Raw genomic sequence first — 23,018 nt, forward strand, 5'->3', positions numbered from 1 at the left:
AAAATGAATGAATTCATTCAGTAAATACTTGTCAAGAATACTTTTACTGCTCCAAATAATTTCTGTAAATAATATGCACATTTTCACTGTTGTTACTTCAGGTACCACATGGTAATATGAAACTTGCTAGCTTAATTTTTATAATAAATAAAATGACAAACTCATTATTACATAACATCACAATAAAAAAAGACAGCATTTCAAAGCATTGTTTCTTTTATTCATACAGACGGAGAGGGTGGACAATGGCTGCTAGTTATTGACAAATAAGTCAAGTAACTGTTATTCTTCAAAAGTAAAGACCTAGTATTATATGTTACATACTCTACTGAAAACTGTGTAAATCAACAAAATACTAAATCAAATTTGAACTATAGGACTTACTTCTTTCATTTTTTTGTCTTTGCCCTGGTCTTTGCCTTTTTTGGATCCAGCAGAGGGAGGAGGCTGTGGTGGCTGACTCTTTGCCATCTCATTGGAAATCTCACAACCCACTGCCACGGACACCTGGAGTGACAAACAACGCACATAGATGCTTGTTCCATTCTCAACTCAAATATAATTTGCATTTGAAGAACAAATTCATCCACATTGTCAAAGTTGAGTGATAGAACAATGTTGTAGCAAAGATGCAGTACCTGCCATATTCGAAGTACAAAGGTGTAGGCTCGGAGCAGGTTAAGCTGGTGCTCAGGTGAAGTCTTGTCTGCCATAAGAGCAAGCAGAGTGTGTGCTCGTACCAAGCTGTCAAGGCGCCGTACCTCTTTCAGATTAGACAAACTTTGTGTGAATAACAAGCCTTGGACTCCTACTCGGGACTCGCATTTCATGGAGCTCAAATCCCTCTTTCTGGACTCGTCCTCTAGAGTAAAGATATACATATAACATTTATTGTGACAAAGAATTTAACAGGAAACAAGACAGATATGTACAATAATCTGTAACTTTTAACAATTGCAAATACAGAGGCACATATCTCTGTAAGACTAAAAAGACACAGCAGTCTTTAAAATGGTGCAATGTCATTCTCAGTGGGTACCCACATGGGATCTTGAAAAATCTGTGTCTCTAGTTCCTTTTCCTCTGAACACTCTTTACTTGATTTTATAACAACAACAACTGAAATCAAAGTACAAACACTGAATTCCATTGCTGATGCACCTATCAAAAAGCTGTGGCATGGCCCTTTTCTGGATCAGACAGAGCAGATGTTATTCCCCTTAGACTAACAGTGTGAAACATTTTTTTATTTTAGGGATTCCCTAAAATAAAAGTACACAGGTGTTTTCATGTGCAACCACACACACAAACTGACATATGGCAACGAACCCCTGGCGTTTCATGCCACACATGTGTACCTTGAGGGAAGTTCTCAAAATCTCTTCCCTTTTCCTCTAGATTGTGCACAGTAGTGCGCAGTAGCATAATTAACAAAACTAGCTAGTCATTCACACAGTTGTGTCATGATACAATGAACAAGATGAGTCAATGAGTTCTACCTGCTCCTCCTGCCTGTTCAGTTTCCAAGTGTAGAAGGATGTCTATGGCCCACTGAACCTGGTGTTGGGCATCAGTTTTGGGGAAGTTGTGACAGTACAGCCACTCTCCAAACTCTAGCAGAAGGCTGACCTTCTGCCAGTGACTCTCTACACTCTGTTCACAAAGGGCATCACAAACACAACAGTCAATCAAAACATATTTTTAAAGATGCTTTTTTTTCCCATTTTGCCTTTCCCTGTATGATAGTTGACAGGAAATAGTCTTTTATGTGGCCTGGTACTAGGGGTGAAGTGACACCTTTGGACGGTGTAACAGATTTCATTCATCGTAAGCCTAACTCTTACCCTAAACTTAACCTAACCCCGACTGAGAGACTGTCCTCCTGTGTTAAAGGCCATGAACCTGTAAACACAGTTGTAATGACATGCTGGCTCCACATGATGGTGGTAGAGACTTCAGAAATATTGCCTTTGCTCAATGCAAAAAGACTACACAGGAAATAAAATGATGAACTTTATGACAAGAATTTTCTAATATGACAGATTCCAACATGATCTATCTGCATGACTCTGCTGCTGTATCAGGTTTGGGTAATGATGTAAAAATGGTGCCAGAACAGATGTATTACCAACAGAGAGGTGATGGATTTCTGGTAGCAGGTGAGCTGTTGGGTTATCTTGCCAGCACACAGTGCCACCCGGTGCCACATAAATGAACAGCATTGCTCTCCTTCGTCTTGTAACTTCTGCATGTCCGTCAGTACACTTTCCTCCAGCCGTGCTTTTACCAGTATTCTGTGTTTCAGCAGAGGTCTGGTAAAACACAGACAATAAGATATATTTTATGTTCCTGTCTACCTTTCCAGTTCTTTTCATACTTTCCCCCAGTCCACACTGTGTTATTCTTTTTACTCACAGCCGGTGTCTGGTGCGAGGCATGTCTCTAATAGCTTGGTCCAGCAGCTGCAGAGCACTTTTCCAATCTCTCTTATCAATGTGGATGTGGAGCAACAAACTGTAAATGGCTGCTCTCAGTGTTAGGTCCTCTTCACCTACTCACAGAGGCACATACAGAGATACACAGAAATGCATATTTAGATGATTGATCTGTAATCCAATTTAAGCAAATGTGTGTTCATAATGTAATTATCAATGTAGAACTTAGAAATTCAGCTGTCCAAATAGACCATCCAAGTGCAAATGTCAGAGTCTCCAAAACGTACGTGTTTATCCTGTAATAAATAACACTTTTTGTCTCTTTCATTCATTCTGGTTGGTGTTTACATTCCACCGCAGGCCAACATGCAGGACACACAGCGCATGCTCGCCGACCAGATACTGTGTGTGGAGTGGACAAACTCGGACACCTTAGTTATTGTCCTCGGTGACTTTAACAAGGGAAATCTCAGCCATGAACTCCCCAAATACAGAAAGTTTAGCAAGGCGGTGAGAGAAGCTAAATGACTGTACTCAGAGAGACTGCAACACCAGTTCTCAGCCAACGACTCTGCTTCTGTCGTGAGGGGGGCTCAGACAGATCACCAACTACGCCTTACACCTGGCCACAGAAATTAATGAGTTCTACTGTCACTTTGAGAGACAATGGGACAGTCCTGACACCATCCCCCATGACTCCATCCACCAGCTCCAGCCCACCAGCTCAACCTCCCCGACTTCAGCAGGGGCCTGGGCCTCTCCACAACTGCCCACCTCTGAAGCTCCCCCCTCCCCTACTGCAACAATCACTTAGGGACATCAACAGACTGTTCAGGAGGCTGAAACCCCGCAAAGCAGCCAGGCCAGAATCTGTCTCTCCATCCACCATGAAGCACTGCGCTGATCAGCTCAGTCTCCGGTGTTAAAAGACATCTTCAACATCTCACTGGAGATATGCCACATGCCAGCCTGCTTCAAATCCTCCACTATCATCCCCGTCCCCAAAAAACCAAGGACCACAGGACTTAATGACTACAGACCCATCGCCCTGACCTCTGTGGTAATGAAGTTTTTTGAGCGCCTTGTGTTGTCCCACCTCAAAGCCATCACAGACCCACTCCTGGACCCACTGCAGTTTGCCTACTGTAGACGATGCAGTAAACCTGGCCCACCACTTCATCCTCCAACAACTGGACTCCTCAAGAACCTACGCCAGGATCCTGTTTGTGGATTTCAGCTCTGCCTTCAACACCATCACCCCGGCTCTGCTGCAGGACAGTCTCTCCCAGCTGAGTGTGCCTGACTCCACCTGCAGGTGAATCACAGACTTCCAGTCCTACAGCAGGCAGAACGTGAGGCTGGGGAAACATGTCTCTGACTCCCGGACCATCAGCACCAGATCCCCCCAAGGCTGCGTCCTTTCCCCTCTGCTCTTCTCCCTGTACACCAACAGCTGCACCTCCAGTCACCAGTCCGTCAAGCTCCTGAAGTTTGCAGATGACACCACCCTCATTTGGCTCATCGCTGATGAGGTGGGAGATTGACGACCTGGTGACCTGGTGCAGTCAGAACAACTTGGAGCTCAACACTCTTAAGACAGTGGAGATGGTTGTGTATTACAGGAAGAACCCAGCCCCACCCGCCCCCCTGTGTGACTCCCCTGTCGACACTGTGGAGTCAAGGACAGTGGCAGCCCCCCGTTTTAGTACAGCAATACCGTGTAAACTTTTGCACATGTCCATGTAAATGTTTTGCACATTGCACAAACTGTAATTTAAACAACATATCATCATATTGTACATATTCTTTATTATTTTCTTCTATTTTTTAATATTCTTTAATATCTTATTGTCAATTTTATATTTTATATTTATGATTCTTGACCTGCTGTACTTGCTTTATCTTTCTTTTTATTTCTACTATGTTTATTGTTATGCACCAAAATGCCAAAGCAAATTCCTTGTATGTGTAAACCTACTTGACAATAAAGCTGTTACCCATTATTTACAGTATAGAGGTACAGAGGAAACCAATCAGATTCATAACAGCAAGACCAAACATGAGGCCATCTGCAAGGGGTACAACCTCCAAAAATTCAAAAAGAAATTTTACAGTTGAACCACTTCCTTTTACCTGTTGCTTCATGTTTTGAACTCCCAAGAGGCAGTGCTGTCAAGGTCAGCAAGTGTTTCATGTTGCCCTGTTTCTGAAATAGAAAGGGAAAGGATTCATAATTCAGTCGCTACAAGGGTTATAGGAGAATGTCTGTATATGATCCTGCCCCCTTATCTGTAAATCCCCTTCCACATCCAAAGCCTGCAACACTACTGGGTTCAGTTATTCAGATGAGGTATTGTAGTTGTTTTTGAAGTTCACACTTTGGCATGCCATACAGAAAAAATACGATAGATTACGCTTTTTTCCCTGCTTATTGAGTTGCAGCACTGCTGAAGAACAGTGTCAAGTTGGAAAGAACACCACAGATGAACAACATTCTGAATTCTCACATGAGCTGCCTTTAATTATGGATTTTAAGTTATTTTGCAGTTGAACGACTGGATTGCTGTCCACAGGCAGTGCTGGGGAGATGTTTTCTCATATTTGAGCACACCCACACCCATCAACTGCCCTGTAGCAACCTTAAGAAAATGTTTCATCAACTTTATCATCAATTAAAGATAAAAGAGCATGTTTAAGAACTGTAAAAACTCATAAAACTTATTTTTTTTAAAGTTGTCAAAAAAATTAAATAACAAATAGGACAAAGTAGGAAACGAGAAAAACAGGACATGAATGGACAGTTCTGGCTGTCATTCAGTTCTTGTTTTGCTCACTTACTGTTCATGTTGTTGTCAGTTTGGCTGAACTTTTGTTCTGTCAGCAGTTGGCATGAAAAAAAATATGGTAAAGACTTGTCTGATGCTGGGGCTGGAACATTTCCCTTAACAGTGGAGCGGACTCTGTGTTTCTGTGATTTCCCTTGTTGTGTCATGATCCTGCCAGTCTCCTCTGTCTCTGTTATCTGTCTCTGTGTGTATGTATGTCTGTCTGTCTGGGCGTGGCTACCCCAGTTCCTCCTATCACCTGACTCTCCTGCTCTACCTGCCACACACCTGAAGCCCATCCACAATCAAGACGTTGCAGTACTTATACCCCAGTTCTTCACTCCAATCATTGCCAAACTGTCATCTTACTTTTGTGGTAATGGAAAGGCTCACGTCAAGTATTTTGCTTTGTGTTCCTTGCTTTGTGTGTTTTGACTCAAGTGTAACTCGCTGCCTTCCTGTGTTCAGGTCCACCTCGTCTCTGGAAGGTTCCTACCTGCCTTGTTCTCAGCCCACCCAAAATCTACTCTGGCTCCTGTACACATGACACCAACATAAAAAATTGACAGAATTTATATGGATTAAAGTGACTGTGTGAATATGGCTTAAGAAAGGCCCATACATTTACATGTTTCATGTTGGTATGAGCCAGAGCAATCAGGATCTTCTCCAGAGGCTTTTGGAGCTGCCATCTTTCCTCAGGAGTCTGTGTCAAGGGTAGACAAGCATTCCAGTAATGCCTGGCAGCTGCGACACACAATGCTGGATTCTCAGCCTCAGCATAGCTATGGACAAGAGAACATAACAAGCACATATAAGGTAAGAAATAAAAAATGTAGAGAGACCAGATTAAGAGAATATTTTTAGAAACTAGTTTGTGGCTGCCAAAGGCCCCATTCGTCAATACATAAGCAGCACCTGACACTGGACAGGAGCACCTTCATAGCCTCTCTGTAAGTGTGCAGATCTCCATTGGACTCATGGACTAAACTCAAACCCCTCAAACAAGAGGCACTGCTCAGCATCTCATTCACCGCAGTCAGGCCATACCTAGGGATGAGGAAATTCATTTGCTGTCAATCAAAGTCAATCGATCAATCAACCAAAATGTAAAACTGACATACCCTAACAAATCTGAAACTTTGCAGCTTAATTCAAACTTCGCAACTTCATGCAAAATTGGAAAGCAATGCTTGTTCATTTGTATTGTTTGGACCTCACCACATAATAATAATAATCGTTATATTTACAGTACTTTTCAAAAACAAAGTTACAAAGTGCTTTACATGATTGAATCAGGATTAAAACATTTCAGGACTGAGGCAAATAAAATCAGGCAATTAAAATAATACAGCAATACAGTGAAATAAAAGAAGAATAAACCCCCCAACAATAAAGATAATTGACTAATAATAATAAAACTGATTCAATATATATACAATATATGCATTAAAACAGAGTTCTAGAATTAATAAAAGGCTTTTTAGAAAAGTTACGTTTTGAGAAGTGATTTAAAAGATGTCACTGATTCAGCAGCCTCAGATCCTCGGGCAGGGAGTTCCAGAGCCGAGGGCCCCTTGACTGCAAAAGCCCAGTCACTTTAAGTCTTGAGCCGGGACTCAGGAACAGCCAGCAGAACCTGCCCGAGGATCTGAGGCTGAGCCCTGGCTCATAGGGGAGCAGCAATTCAGCAATGTAGCTAGGAGCTGAACCATGAAGTGCTTTAAAGGTGATCAGTAAAATATTAAAATCAATTCTAAAACTAACTGGTAACCAATGATGAGAGGCTAAAACGGGTCTGATATGAACTTGTCTGTTAAAAGCCGAGCGCTCACATGGGGAACAAAGGAGCGGCCTACATGTATGAAACAAAGCCTTAACAAAGAGGCTTACATGTAGAAATAAAAGGCTGAACAAAGAAACAACGCCAAAACCCCTCAATCTCGAGTGTGAGATTGAGTTTTTTTAACCAAATCCTTTTTTTGCCTACCAGACCACAGGAGACTCCTGTGACGCAGCCATGACGTCACCAAGCCTAAAAAATCCAGCGTGTCAGTTTCGCCATTGTCATTCCACTGCGACGCAAGTTGCTATAGGAGGCGATCTGCTTTAATCAACGTTGAACTTTAATTTCCCTAGGTGAAGGTCTTAACTCGCTGGACGAGAATCAGACTGTTTTTGTGTTTGCTGAACACATTTTTGGATCCTGAAGGAGATCGTTATACACGATGTCATATACTTGCAGATGGAAGACACAGATTTAACAGTTTTCTTCGCGAAAGAGAAGGATAACAACTGTGCCCCGCTCTCTTTCCACTAAGTCCACTCTGCTGTTTTCCTTCGCTGACACCCAAGGACCAGCTTTGCTGTTTAACCTGCAGACACAGCGGTATGCCAGCCACCAGTCATAATCCAAGCCTGAGAAGAAGACGCCGGATAACCCAAATGGACTGAACGCGATCTGGGCAGAGAGAGGTTTATAACTGTGTTACTGTAACCTGAGCCTCATTGTTGTGTGATTTTGCTTTGCTGTGGGAAATAACGGACCGCTGCGTCCTGTTGCTACTGTGTTTTCTAAAGCTAATAGCGGTACTTTGTCAGTTAAATGTCCAGTAACATGGTTGCCGAATACAAATTCGCTGCCGGGTTCCTGTGTGATAAAGGGACAATTATTGTGTCTTGACCTGGCATTTCGGATCCTCCCTGTCTTGCTTTGTTTGCCTTTTTGTTCCTCTCTCTCTTCCACCAACCTACACGCGTGACGAGCCACCTACATGGTCGCACCCCCCCCCCATTCTCTCTCACACACACACACACACACATGCCTGCATCACATGCTTGCTGATTATTGTATGCTTTTTATTGTATTTAGAGTAGATAAAAGAGGTTTATTGGCTGAAGTTTATTGATTATTGATCAGTGCTAAGTTAAATAAACTCTTTTGTACCTTCTTAAGAGCAGCTGTCTGTGGTTATTTGTGTATGTGTTGTAATAACAGTTGGTTGTGACAGTCAGTGCTCGGATTCATCCGTCACTGTCCACCTTTACAGTTATTATTATTATTATTAGTTATAATTAATCTAAGTGGACAAGCCCTTTTTGAGACTATATTCACTGTTTGGTTATCTGGCCCTGATCCCAGGGTGGTGCCCTGTAATTATGAATCCTTATTAATAATTGTATTGATATTAATACATATCTGATATTTGCTAATAACCAAACCTGCCCTACCAGATTCCCAACAGTATCAACTGCAATACTCTTGAATATGCACAAGATGTCACCTGCCCCTCAGACAGCTTTGGAGGGAAAAATCTCAACCACTCCTAACATCTACCTATAGTGCATTCCATAACAAAGCACACACATTAATTTCAAGTGCAGTTTTTCTTGCCCATTTTTAAGAATTAGAGAAGAAATTACAGATCTATATTATTTATAATTTATAAAATTCTCTTATTGTTTAAATACACTGTAATCAGCTAACTCCACTTACAAAACACAGGGCATGTTGTTGAGGCTCTTTGCTGCTGCTTCTTCCAGCTGCAGAGCTCTCTTGGTGCAGCACAACACCAAGCTGTGGTCCTTGGCATAATGGCAGAAGGCAGCCAGCTGGCACCACACCTGCAACTCCACCACGGCGTCAGTCCAGCTGCATTCAGATGCCATGCTCACCAGCTTTCAGTGAGGAGGGAGAAGAGGGGGGGGGAAGGAAAATGGAAGTGGTGTGGGAAAAGAGGGGAGGAGGGAGTGAGAGAAAAGACAAGAAGAGGGAGGGTGAGAAAAGCAGGGAGGGAAAATGTAGAGGGGGGGAGATTAAGTAATGCAAGGAGTGAGTGAAAGCCAGAAAGGCAAAGAAGGTGATGGAAGACACAAGAGAAGAAAAGGAAGGGACAGAAATGAAGAAAGGATTGGCGACAGAAAAGACAGAGGGAGGTGAGCAAAAGGGTAGAGTAAAAAAAGTAAAGGCAAGCATAGGAAAAAGGAACAGCATGGAGTAAAGGTGTAAATTAGGAGGTAAACAGGGATGTAGAGGTAATCAGGGATGAGAGGAAGGTAGCAAAGGAATGAGGAGAGTGAATGGAGGAACACAGAAAATGATGAAGGAAGGAAGGAAGGAAGGAGGATTAAGGAGAAGTTGAAAAGAAAAAGGGAAAATTAGGGAAAGAAGGTAGGGAGTGATGGACAAATGGAAAAAAAATAGAATTTTAAGAGGAGAGGATGAGCAGAGAATGTAGGAGAGGAAGGAGTGAATGAAAATGGGAAGAAAGGAAGGAGGAGAAGAGAGCCGAAGAGAGATGGGCGAATGAGAGACAGAAGATATAGGTAAGGAAAATGGCCAAAGGGCCTTTACTGTCAGAGAGTGATTTCCACAGAAAAAATATACAGCACATCTCACGTCAAAGAAATTCCCAATAACCTTAATCTGACCAAAGCATGATGATCAAGGCAGCTACAGTATTTTGAAGATAGTGACACATGATGAGCTGACAGGGTCTGAGGGCTCATGGGTCATCTCGTCATCTGTTGTTGCCATCTGGGCAGCAGCTACTGTAGGAAAACATGAACAGAGAAGTACATACTGTGGAGAGACTGGGAACAGAGAACTCCATATGCCTCGGGTTCCTATTACACTGGAGCATCTCCACTCCAACCAGCACACGCGTCATCGCCGAAACCTCCTCATTCTCACACTGCAAATGGGGAAGAGAACAATGCATACTGAGCAGTCCTCTGCTGAATATAAACCAATCCCTTAAGTTTAATTATAGAAAAGATATACACATATATTTCTATTTGCTTATAAATTAAACATGGACCTGGTGTATGATTATCATATTGTATGTGTCACAAATACCGCAGAGATGGCCTCGTTGAAACTGTATGACTTCCTACTTTGTGGAAAATGAGTTGATGAATGATTTATTGATATTAGAGATAAACCCCATTTATATTAACACTGCATTTCTTAATTTGCGTGGCAAGAAACAAACTGAAGGGACTAATGTAGGGCAGGAAATTCTTGGCTGACAAATGGTCATAAGATTATGGTGACTAATCAAATAGTCCATTTAACTGACAAATTGTATAAGTGCTTTCAGCACATACGACATCTGGAGATGATCACAGACCAGTGGATACAATGCTGTAATATTGATGTGGCAGAAGTAACACCTACCACATCAAAAAGATTAATAAAAATGTCAGTCATCGTAAGCCTACAACATTATAAGCACATTATAGAAGAACTGTGAGGAGATCATAATACAGGATGCATTATGAATGTGACATTAATATGTCTATACAGTTGTACAGCTATACAGTTGTTTCAGCGAGCATTCACCCTCCTTTACATTTCACATACTGTATTTTGTACTGCAATAAAAACATTTACAAGCAGCCTTTTTATCTTATATATGGTATCAATAGAGGATATATGTTTTTTTAACTTAAAAACTATTTTGTTACAGTTTTTCTTCATTGTTTTGATGCACTTCTGCCAACTGTGTTCTAAAACTGCAAATGCTGTGATCACAACTTCAAATGCATTCACCTAACTTTTAACTATTTCTGGTTGTTTTCACACAAGTCTTGCATAGAAATCCTGGTTAGTAGAGCATTAAACTCATTGCAGACACTGAGTTCAGATTTCATTTATTAGTCTTCTAACAACATTAGCAATCTTGTTCTGAATGTAGAGAAATTAAGTTGAATGAAATTAAGTTCGGGGGTGAACTTTTTATCTCAAGAGAAATTAGTTTCTGTGGTGTTGGCTCATTCACTGTGGACATGCACATGCAGAGGTACACAGCGTTGGTGTTTGCCAAAAAACTGAAGCAGAGAAAAGAAGAAGCAGCTGTGAGGTGTGGGGATGCAAGGTGGAATATCTATGGAGATTCGTCCAACTTTGCAACAGTGTCTTATAGGGCTGCGGCGATTCATCGATGTAATCAACGTCATCGATTACAGAAATACGTTGATTTGCATAATGTGCGGCGGCGCGTTGCAACACATAGCATCGCGATTGATTAACTAATGGACAACCTCCCCTCGCTCTAACCCCCCCTCCCCTGCGGGCTACTGACAGTTGCACATGCTCTGCAGAAAAACACAGAGAGAGAGAGTGTCTCCTGTTTAATGTAGGCCTACTTATGCTGTAGTTTAGTAAAAGCTTGTAAGTGCACCTGTTGGTGCCGATGTCATTTAGTATGTTGGTTTCGATTAACTACATCATTAACAACAAGCCTTCTGCACACTCGCCTCGCCAGCTGTTGTGAAAATGGAATCGCGGGTGAAGCCGGTGAAACAGAGGTGTAGGTGTGTGCGTGTGTGTGTGGGGGGAAAAGAGAACTGGAGTGAAAACAAAGGTGAGCAGATTAAAGCAGTTTGTGAGTAAATACTAAAATAAGGTGGAGAATTAAGTAGAATTAAAATGGTGACATAAGAAATAACTAGAAATAGGGTAATGTGTTAATGTATCCTTTCAAATATTATATATATATTATATTATATAAATATTTTCAATAGACAATAGGCAATATATTTTTGTTGCAGAATAATGCCCTGCAGTTGTTACATTAGTTTGTTTTTAAAAGAAAATGATTTAATTAAATACTGAGACAAGTTTTTGCTATTTATTTTAGTCAACTTAGTACGGATACATAATGCATTCACTTGAGAAAAAAAAAAATTCTGGTCTGTTTTCTAAATTAATGAGATAATTATCTCAGAATTACGAGATAAGTTTTCATGGAAAAAAAACCTGCTCTGTTTTTCTGTCTCAAACCCAAACCCGTACTAAGGTGATGGACTTACCAACCTTAGTTATGCTGAGGTTGAATTTGTCACGCAAACTGTTTTATCTATGGTGTCTGGTCAGGGAGAATATTACAGTATGTGCAGTTTGGCCTGGTGTAAATGAAAAGGCAAGATATACAGCCTAAAGTATTTTGTTATGAATTTAGTTTTGTTTAATACCACTAAATTACTGCAGGTGTAAACTTATGGTTTGATGTGATGTGTTGAAAAACATTTTTTTGCTACAGGTATCTTGACTGAAGAGTTTTTTTGGTTACAGTATTTTCTTTTTAGCACCAGTATGTGATTTTGTTGGCTGTATGAAGAAGCTTGAGAACACAACACCTTGTGGAGCATGCTGTTTTGCAAATGGAAACACAGTTTTGGTGTTTGTGTCACCTATTGTCAAAACCAGGCTTTTGTTTCTTACAATGTATCAAAACAATGGAGAAAAACTGGAAGCAAAAGTTGCTGCAGATCACACCACATGTCAGAGTCTCAAGTCACTACTGGCACAGCAGTCATCTTCATCTTTGTAAATTCTCATCTGTTGAGAAAAGGTGGCCAACCCCTGGAGCCAGTAGCATCAGCTGTTCATAAAGTGGAGTTTCATAGATCACTAGATAAAAATAGGTCTCATTACACATACTAGTTCTTAGGTAGAGATAAGTTGTTACTACATATTTACACCCAGTAACTGCTAAGTGTAACTGTTTTGTAGCTAACTGGACCAATTGAACATTAGCTTGCTAATATAGGACCCGTTTAGAGTGACGAGTAAAAGAGGTAATATGGAGTACGGTTGACATACCTCACCTGAAACTTGATAAATAATGTTAATATTGATAATTGATAATAATGTAAATCTTGAACATTTTAAATTACATTTCACAAACACAACATACTCCAAATTACGAAACGTTTTACTAAATGAGTAAATAACATCAGTTAAGCATAATCAGCCATTTCCCACTCATCCTAAACTGTATGAATATTACGTACTCTGAAATACACATATTTCAGAGTACATGCAGACATAAATAAAACAGAGTATTACCTACATTTACAAAAGATATATCTTAACTATAATTTTTGAGGTTATGCTAGCTTGTGATGCTACAGTGACGTCCTGTAGTTCTTTGCTCTTGATTGGACAGTGCTATGGATGTTTCCTAGAAACCAATTTACATATTACTAAAGTCTTTAATAGCTAAGACATTTCTTAAGTTTTAATGATTTAGTAAATCAGTAGTTTGAAACTAGCTAGTAGTTATTGAGGGGCTCATCCCTATGTTCCCAGGGTCCTATGTTCCCAGCATGTGTGTCTCTTGATATAAACCAACATTGAACAAGAGATTGGTAAGGGCTATATTCGCTGTTCAAATAGCAAAAGAACAAAGGGAGATGGACATTTCAAATGCAGAACAAAAACCCCTTTGAAAGGTCTCCTTAATGTGTCATATTAAGAGGATATTGAGCTAGGGAACATAGGACCCTGGGAACATACAGTAGATATGCTCCCGTTACTGAGAACTCAGGAAGGACTTTACGTTCAAACTTAGTAATTTCTGAATAGTTGGTGCTAAACATGGATTAGCAACCTAAAAAAAGTGTCATAGACAGTTTGACACAGAGAATGGTACCTCATCTTTAGTGTCCATCTTTAAGCCAATCTGCTGTTGCAAGAGCCTCTTGATCTGCACCCATGTGGCCACCACCTGTTTCCTGGCTGCGATGGGTACGGTCTCCTCTGGGATGTTACAGTTGGATATGCAAAGGGCGTAGTCACACAACTAGGAAGAAGTGTAGAAAACAACGACAAGTAGCATTCTATCAGATACAAGTACTTGGTACGGTATTAGCAGTCTGAGAAGCTCAATAAGTAGAACATGACATAACATAGTCAGAATTATGCATAATCCTAAATTATATTAAAAATGTTTATGCAGATCAATGTGTCTATAAAATACCATACATTTTGATACATTTCTATAAAACTCTACACACCCTGGACTTTCTCTAGCCCAAGGCCCTCTGCCAACCTGTCAGCTGCAGACACGACAAACGTACACAAAAGACTCAGAATTCAGTAAGACTTTGTTCAAGTCAGACACTGTAGCTGACCCTGCTATACTTTAGACTATTCATAAAAAATGTATTGGAAAGGATAATTTTTTTTTAATCTTTTCTTCAAAAAGGAAACAGACACTATGAAATTTAGTTAATAATTCACTGATAAAGTGCCTTTAATCTGGAGTTAGAGCTGATATTCATGGTGGATCCTGAATAGAAAAGCAGAAAGGAAGCAGAGTTTAATTGGCAACTGCAGCAAAGAGAAAAATCAGACTTCAATGGCACAAAGAAACCCAGTCATGAAAGCTACATGTGAGTGTGTACGCATATGTGCATGCATGGTTAGAAGAGTAATGTGTGTCAAAGGATGAACAAGATAGCAAAATCTACCCTGAGAGACTTTTCATCTGTGATGTTCTAACATCTGTCATGATATCATATCAAGAAGGAATTAATGTTTCCTGAGAGGCCTTGTATTTCATAAGTACAGTTACAAACACATACTGTATGAAACCTAAACTTGAGTGCTAAGCTAACATATACAGCTAGTATATGTTATAGCGTTCTTGTCTGTTCTGGTGAACCCCCATTACCTTTTTGACAGCTGAAGTTTCTAAACCCTAGAGAAAGTACTATAACTTATAACCTCATCAATCCTTCTTCAGAATTGAATAATTGTTTTGGACAGAATCAGTGACTGTACAATTGCCACTCAATTCTTAGCAGAAAATTGTCCTGCAAGTAGTTCTGTGTTTATAGGCTTTTTTTTTTATCTTTATGCAAATATGGTGCCTTAACTAATTGCTTTGCAAATTAATGGTGATGTAGGGAGTTTTAATATAGTTTTATATAAATGTATGGTAAGAAAGGGCACTTTTATGCAAATGTATATTGATATGTGCAGCTTTTATGCAACTTTATTGTGACATATGAAGTTTGCATCCAACTTATGATATAAAAATGTATGGTGTCAGAGAGACTTTTATGCAAAAATATGGTGACATATGTGGGTTTTATGCACATGTTGGTGAAATAGGTTCATGATTTGGAGTAGGTGGTGGTTCTGCCAAACAGTCAGGTTTGTTTAAAAGGGCATTTTATGAAATCAGGCTACTGCTACAATAATGTGACTGAAACTTAACAAAACCGAAAGTCACTGTTCTTCACAAATACTTATGGTACTGATACTTATTAAATATGTTAATTAAAACATTTAATGATGCACAGCACACGCAGGTGCATGTTGCCCCCATCCGCTCCCACACACACACACTAACACACCTCTAATGCCTTGCGGACATCCTGCAGGGCAGCAGGGTCTAAGAAAACCCCATGGACACTGGCAGCCTTCTCCATCCCCTTCTCCGCTCTGTTTTTGTCTCCTGACAGGGTTGGCTCGGCGCTGCTGTCTGGTCCACACAGAGGCTGGATCAACCCCCGGGCCACAGCAGCACACAGCAGCACAAACAGAGTACGATTCCTGTGAAATACAATGCAAAGAATGTTTCAAACTGACATTATCTGGAAAAACAAGGACTGAAAGTTGGGCTTGAAGGCCAAACATCTTTGTTTTTATATTTTAGTTCTTCCTGAAAGTAAAAATCCTTACCACAGATTTGGATGGCATCGTTACATGAGAATGTCACTGAATCCCAACATTGACATAATTATTGCTATGCCCAAGGACAGTTTGGTCTGTTTTCATGAACATTCACTGCTTCTTTCCATAGCCAGAAATAAGAGCAGAGCTTAACCCGTCGCTTTTTCTGAGAATAAGCTACAGCGCCATAGAGAATAAATTAACAAACATTTTTCAAAAGTCAACTTTGACCATGCTGAGGACAAGTGTACATAGTGCTTATTGTTATCAGCTGAATACCTAATAACTTTCAACTTTCACCCAAATTGAAAGATTTTTACACATTAGTCCACTAAGGGTCGAGTAAATAAATGACTGCTGAGCTGATGAAACGCTTTCAAAACCCACTGAGTCATTTAAAAATGTACAGTCATCATTTTAAAAACAGCTAAGTTTCATGTTTCTTGAAATGTTGACATTTTGTAAATGGGTTTTTTATCAAACACCTGTGATATTCTGGTTCAGACCTGTTGACAAAAAGCTTAAATGTTAGCACTGGATCGAAATAAACTTTGCAAAAACTCCAGACCAAACACCCAAAGTATTCTGTCTAACAGGCATATACTCTGTAATAAAACTGATAGTAATTTAGAGTCCCAGCCTACCCAGTGTACTCTGTCTTTCGGAGCATCTCCACCAAACTCTGGAAGGTGGGAAGCAGGCGTTGGTACTCCCCAGCTACCAACAAGTGGCTGTTGTAGTTCCACAGGTAAATGGCTGCATTTGCTACCACCCACGGCTCCATGATCTCTGCTCCGAGCTCCGCTGCCCGCAAGAAGTTGGAGGTGGCGTAGGCAGACAAAGCCTGGATCCAGTCTCTGAGTGAGAGAGGTAGAGGGGTACAGTAGTTGGAATGGGAGAGAGAAAGTCGTTTTTGTGTGTGAACGAAAAAGATAGTATAGTGGCCACATGGTGTTGTCTGTAGTGAACAATTAAACTAAAGGTGAAAAAGTCAATACATTTTTTACATGAATAGTTCAATTTGTTCAATTAGTTCAAAGTGGTACACTTTTCTGCCAGGTTTTTCTGCAAGATGCACAAGGAAGAGTGGAACCTCAAGCAAGCAAGCTAGCAAAGTTTATTCATATAGCATCTTTCACAGACACCAGTCACAAAGTGCTTCACAGTCAAGAAATATATTTTTTTATTTCAAGGAAAAAAAATCAAAATACAATCAAATAAAATCAGGTGATTTAGCCTGTTGATTAGAATATGGTGGTCAACAGTATCAAATACTGCGCTATGGTCCAACAAAACCAAAACTGAACAATCTCCATTATCTGCAGCCATTAAAATATCATTTGAAACCTTAAGAAGAGCCGTTTCAGTTCGGAAACCAGATTGAAATTTGTCGAACACCCTGTGCAGTTCCAGTATTTGAACAAGCTGCTTTTCAACAAACTTTTGTATAGTTTTGGAAAAGAAAGGGAGTTTAGAAATGGGCATGTAGTTCTCTGGCAAGGAGGGGTCCAGATCTGGAAAAAGAGCGCCGATTATAATGTTGACTACGCACGGGCCGATGAAATTAAAAATCTTTAAAAATAGACAGGTTGGTAGGACATCTAGAGGGCTCGAGGAGTGTTTCATTTGTACTAACAAGGTTGCAATATCATCTATAGACACAGGACAAAAGTCCAAGATGGATGGATTTGAGGAGCCACTAGTGACGAGGGTGAGATGTTTGCCCTAATATTTACAACCTTATGAAATAATAAAATTAATTAATTAAATTAAGAAAATCATTGGTGCCACTGTTAGAGGAGATTGGTAAGTTAGGAGTGCTGGGAGAGACAATATTGTTTACGGTATTAAACAGGACTTGAGCGTTTCTCTTGATAGATAAAGATATTAGATTAGCAAAGTAAGAAGATCTCTTAACCTTCACCATGTCGTTAAGAGTACCCATAAGTTCTCTGAGTCTGTGTTCTTGGCCTTCCACAAGCGTTCGGTCTTTTGACATTTGCGCCTGAAACTCCAGATAGATTCATATCATATCATAAGGGGAAGGTTTTTTGGAGGGGAGTTTAAGAGGAGCTATTTTTTCAAGCGTCGAGTGATTGTTAAATGGACTAAAATGTCCACATTTCCATCCTTTAAAACAATATTGCTGTCCACAGAGAAATTGACAGCCACAGCCTCGTTTATGAAACAGGTGCATCTCATATGGTAAGAAGGGTGAGGCTCCAGTGTAAAGCACGTGTCCAATAAAATACATTTGTGGTCACTGACACATAAATCCTTAGAGCCAATAAATTCAATATCTATACCATGTGTTAAAACAAGGTCCAGAGTATGCCCACCCATGCCAGACACGTGTTGCTTAAAATCTAAGGTCGCAGTGAGATTGAGAAATGCAGAGGCAGTATTGCAGGTAGTGTCATCAATATGAAGATCAGAATCAGAATCAGAAATACTTTATTCTGAAAATCCTCAACCATTAGGACTTTGTCCAGCTTTATAATAAATGATAAAAAATCTGCTAAATCAGATAAAAAGGAGCCGGTTGGGCCTGGTCGTCTGTAAATTAAAATACACTAGATAGGATTTAACCGACCAACTTTGGACATTTGCAGTTCAAAAGAACAATAAGGCACTGTGCTTACCATCTGGCATGTAAACCTGTTTCTAAAAACTATGGCAAGTCCACCACCACGGCCGGTCAGCCGGGGTGTACTGATAAATAAGCAGTTGGCAGGGCATTGAAGTTGCCGACTGGCGTGTCTGGGCAGGCGAGTATTGTGGTGGGATAGTGGATAGTGGCTTCTTAGTGTAATTGCAAGCCACCTGAACACAGCTAGCCACCAGTGGAGAAGAAGCTGCAGTGTCATCAGGCGCTGTTTTCAGAGAGGCGTCCAGATCAGCACTAGTCGTACTGGTTGGAGAAACTTAGACGGGGGAGGCAGACCTGTCCGAGTGTCTCTTGCGGCTGCGGGCCACTACATCGGACCAGGACGACTGCTGGTTCGGCGCCAAGCAGGAGGAAAGATGTGGACAAGTGGAGGGGTCCCACAGAACAGTGTCTTGGATGGCTGCACTGAGATCGGCAGTCCGTTTGGACTGCCCAGTAGCCACAACCATGAAGCTAGACTGAAGCGAGTCCTTCTTCTGCGGTTGATCGGAAAGCCGTCGAATATACTCCTTAAGTTCAGGGATATTTTTGTTTGCTTCCTGCAGTAGCACATAGTCCTCACATATGAAGGTATTATTGGAGCAAAACAACTGAGCACCTGTGAAAGTGGAATCTGTAATTATATATATCTGTAGAAAATAGTCACACATGTGTATCAGTAAGTTTGAAGTCACAGAGAAAAATACTTTAGGAGTTACAAAATTGTCTCCCACAAACACAACACAACAGTTACACCTTCTCAAATTCTTCATTGCAGGTGCACAAATCCTATGCTATGAATCACAAATTAAGAAACTCATACACTCACATTTTTGCTATAGTTGCTGCAGTGAATACGGTGCAAAACATATTCAAATCATGGGCAAAATTTGCACATCCGCAAATCAGTTTGTGAATTCATGCAATGAGAGTTGCACACCTGTAGAATATTTTCTCACAAATAATTTATTTTGTCTTTTGTTTTTCTAGCACAAACACAAGTCAATTACTACAACTGCTTGAATCTGCTGCTACGAGTCTCAAATGCTGTTTTTTCGCTCACAAATGGAAGTTCTGCGTGCTCTCAATTTTGCGGCACGTATCTCAGTGAAATGTGGAGCAAAACTGATTTGTGAACCTGTAGAGGGCAAAAACTGTTCAAAGAAATTACTGATAAAGTAACTTCAGATAGTCCTGCGTAACAAACTAATATCCAGCCAGCATTTAGATTTTGACCGTAAACCTCCACTAATTAATATGCTTCGATACGTGCTTTGATACGGACTGAATCAATGAGGAAATGAAACGGCGTGTCTGGCTCTGTAAGACGGAGGAGACACAGGGAAACTCAGGGAGCGATTAGGTTCAGGGAGCAGGTTAGGTTCACAGAGTTTAAGTTACCATGGTAACTGACCCAGTTTAAGTTACCTCTTTTTCTAGAACTGAAAACACAGAGTTTCCCTCATCTCAGGGTTAACAAACTCAGAGTTTTCACTAAACCCGCTTTCTGGAATAGACCCCAGAGCTACACATAATACAGGCTCTATGCTTGACTCAAACATAGTCCTTCAGTATGAACATTTCCCATTACCCAACACTCTGATAAACAGTAAATTCATCAAATTCAGTGCCTCATGTCGCTATTTTCCAAACTACTGTAGCTGTCATATACTGTCAAGGCTTTCGTCACACGGAAGTGGCCGTGGTTTCATCTGAACTGGGTTGGAAAAACGATAGCCCGCTGGCTCCTTTGATTGGCCAAAAGTGAACACAAATCAGTTTTGCTACACATTTCACTGAGCGCAAAACTGAGAGCACGCAGAACTTTGTCATTTGTGAGTGAAAACAGCATTTGAGACTCGTAGCAGCAGATTCAAGCAGTTGTAGTAATTGACTTGTCTCTATCTCATATATAACACACTACTTTACACAACATTTTATCAATTCAATGAACATCAGGTTTCAAACCCTACAACATTTTTTCAATTTTTGGGACCTAACAAACATTTTTTGGACCGTACCACATATGTTTTTAAATCAAATTAAATCATGATTTTGTCAGAACAATTTGTTGTAATAAAACAAAAGAAAACAAAATGTGAACAAAAATTTGAGGAAATGTGGTCACTGAAAGCTACTTACAGTATGTTAAATCAGACTGTTTTCCTGAGGTCTTACATCACTGCTTATATTGCTGCTGTACTTAATATTACTAATTTGGACTTAAAATTAAAATAAAAAAAATGAATTAAATATGTGATATGCAAATAATGAAGTAGAAACATACAGTGCATAGACAAGATATACAAAACAGACAAAATATTCTTTGTCTTTCTAGTTTTATGATGCTAACGTGTGTGTGTGTGTGTGTGTGTGTGTGTGTGCATATTGTGTTTTCACCTGTAAACAACCCAGTGTGGATCCTCTTCAGACACACACACCTGTTCTTCTACAGCGGGGACAGCAGGGCTGTTAAGCTGCACCCCCTCTGTTAGCAGCTTTTGGACGGTGGCCTGAGCAAGACAGAATACATTCTTTACTCAACCTCAAAAGATTAAAGTTGATTTCCTGTTTTGACAACTTCATAATAAAAGAAGAGAGAGAGAGAAAGACCTCCCGCTATGGGAATGACAGCTTCTCTAGAGCCATTAAAGCTCAGTTGTAGCAGATCAAAGAAAAAAGAAACGACTGGTGAGCATTTCACTCTGGTGGCAGGTAAAACAAGAGGAACCTGTCTTCATCATCAGACTGAGACGTAAGTATCTTTTAATCAATTATAACCCAATTCTCAAAAAAATAACACCCATGTGCCATGGAACAAAGAGAGAGATACATGATAGGAGCAAGTAGAGAGGCTGCATTGAGTCAGTTTCGGCAAGGGCATGTAGTTGCTGTGGATAGTTGTCCCCATTTTCTTCAAAGCTAACATCTCTATGGACTTAATAAAGACTTGGAGCTGCAGGCTTGATGGGAAGTGGGATTACTCAATAAGACAACCTCATAAAACAAGCACAACAGTCTCTGACTCCAACCAATCAACAGCTACCTCACGGGCTTGTTAAAAATCCCATAATGCATGTATACCACTGCAAGCAGTCTTTGTTCCTAATCTCATATTTCAAAAGAAGAGCTCAAACTGAAAAAACAAATATAATATTCGTTCAAGTAGTTTTTGTGAACATAAACACCTCAGTACAAAAACATTTGCATCCAAATAAGATTGAAAAAAAAATGCTGATAGACCAGAAAATGTGAATGTAGTCTTTCCACTACTCTTGCTAAATTATGTAGATTAGCATCACTAATTGAAAAGGGACACAATAACAGTCAGACAGCTGAAAGTTTTTGTATCTGATCTGTAGAATAAAATCGATAACTGAGTGTAACTCTATCATTATCAAAACCAGAAAAATGTGTTTGTGTCTTCACAGGATCCATTGTATAGGTTGTCATTCCCCATTTAAACTTATAATCCTCAAGATTTTCATTTTGATAATACTTATGGTCGGCATTTTTTCAGCAATAGCCATTTGATGTATTTACATTCAGTAATTACTTTTCTATATAGTAGTTTGTTTTTATTGTAAGTGGCGGAGTCTGCCATTCCAATGCTGGATTCAAACTACCTTTACAGGAAACGATACATGCATGTAATTCTGTGTCATTGATAACAGCCACTGTTTATGGTTCTCTCTCTTTACAATGTATCAGGGCTGTATAAAGTAACTGTTAATGCACGTGGAACATCCTACCGCTGTTGCTTCATATTTAAAGTGTTCCACTGGCAAAACACGGGGTGGCTTTTATTGTGAGGTAGTCACAGGAAAAGCAATGTATTTGTCACCGCTGTTAACGCTGAAATGTTAAGTGACATCACAGCCCAAAGTCTTGGCTTTGTTTTTGTCTGCAAGTATGAGTAAACCAACCACGTTTATACAGTAGTGTACATACAGTAGTGTGAAACCTGTTTTTGTAGATTACTACTGTAAGAACATATGAAAACATCTGAATAGTATGTGTGTATTAGGATGCATGAGTTAGTAAGCACACACCTCAGCACTGATGAAGCGAATTTCAGCTAAAAGGCGCAGCAAGTCCCTCACACAGGTTTGGCTTCCATTGCAATCGTGAAGACATTTTGCACAGCTTTCTTCCTCTGAGCATCTACATTCTGGATCAAGTTGACAAAATCTTTGATGTGAATTCTTATAACCAAATTATACCTCATGTAAATCAGATCTGTTATAGTAATATGAATCTGATTTACACGTGAACAATGACCCTATGTAATTTTATAATCCTACAATGATAACAGAGCAGTTCTACAAACTAGATCACACAGCAGTTTTACTGTATATCTAACCCTGTGGTTTCTCTTTAAATCATTCTAATACCCTCTCCCACAGTTTTAGGAATATTTCTCTTATTTTACCGTCAGTCTAAGGATCATTCATCATCTTACTGTCAGTCTTGGAAATCTTCCACCTCCCATCATCGTAAAGCAAACAGAATCGACAAGCAGCTCGGCACACATCCCAAACTTCCTGTTTCCTGGCTGTCTTCACCAGTGCCGTCCACAACTTTACCCTGGAACAGCCAAGACAAAAAAAGAAAACTTAGAGATGATTCCTTTTTAAAAG

The 23,018-nt window shown here is 40.1% G+C and overlaps 1 protein-coding gene across 7 annotated transcripts in view; it reads right to left on the reverse strand.

Moving 5' to 3' along the window:
- LOC122884637 (cilia- and flagella-associated protein 46) overlaps positions 1-23,018 on the reverse strand; it is a 66,189-nt gene that overhangs the window by 31,494 nt on the left and 11,677 nt on the right. For 6 of the 7 annotated variants that reach the window (XR_006379934.1, XR_006379935.1, XM_044214791.1 and 3 more), the window contains 16 exons: positions 22,841-22,965; positions 22,431-22,549; positions 20,779-20,891; positions 16,376-16,588; positions 15,413-15,611; positions 13,702-13,851; positions 9,844-9,954; positions 8,757-8,938; positions 6,179-6,310; positions 5,883-6,045; positions 4,569-4,641; positions 2,416-2,551; positions 2,129-2,312; positions 1,500-1,653; positions 639-862; positions 385-507 (listed from right to left, as the gene is read on the reverse strand). Coding sequence is in view for 5 of the 7 variants with exons in the window: in XM_044214791.1 (XP_044070726.1) it covers positions 385-507; positions 639-862; positions 1,500-1,653; positions 2,129-2,312; positions 2,416-2,551; positions 4,569-4,641; positions 5,883-6,045; positions 6,179-6,310; positions 8,757-8,938; positions 9,844-9,954; positions 13,702-13,851; positions 15,413-15,611; positions 16,376-16,588; positions 20,779-20,891; positions 22,431-22,549; positions 22,841-22,965 (2,401 nt within the window). In the remaining 2 variants the exon portion in view is untranslated. The remainder of the gene's footprint in view (positions 1-384; positions 508-638; positions 863-1,499; positions 1,654-2,128; positions 2,313-2,415; positions 2,552-4,568; positions 4,642-5,882; positions 6,046-6,178; positions 6,311-8,756; positions 8,939-9,843; positions 9,955-13,701; positions 13,852-15,412; positions 15,612-16,375; positions 16,589-20,778; positions 20,892-22,430; positions 22,550-22,840; positions 22,966-23,018) is intronic. The other variant, XM_044214789.1, reaches the window with a different exon arrangement.

The sequence above is a fragment of the Siniperca chuatsi genome, linkage group LG11 (assembly GCF_020085105.1).
Source record: "Siniperca chuatsi isolate FFG_IHB_CAS linkage group LG11, ASM2008510v1, whole genome shotgun sequence".
Taxonomy (NCBI): domain Eukaryota; kingdom Metazoa; phylum Chordata; class Actinopteri; order Centrarchiformes; family Sinipercidae; genus Siniperca; species Siniperca chuatsi.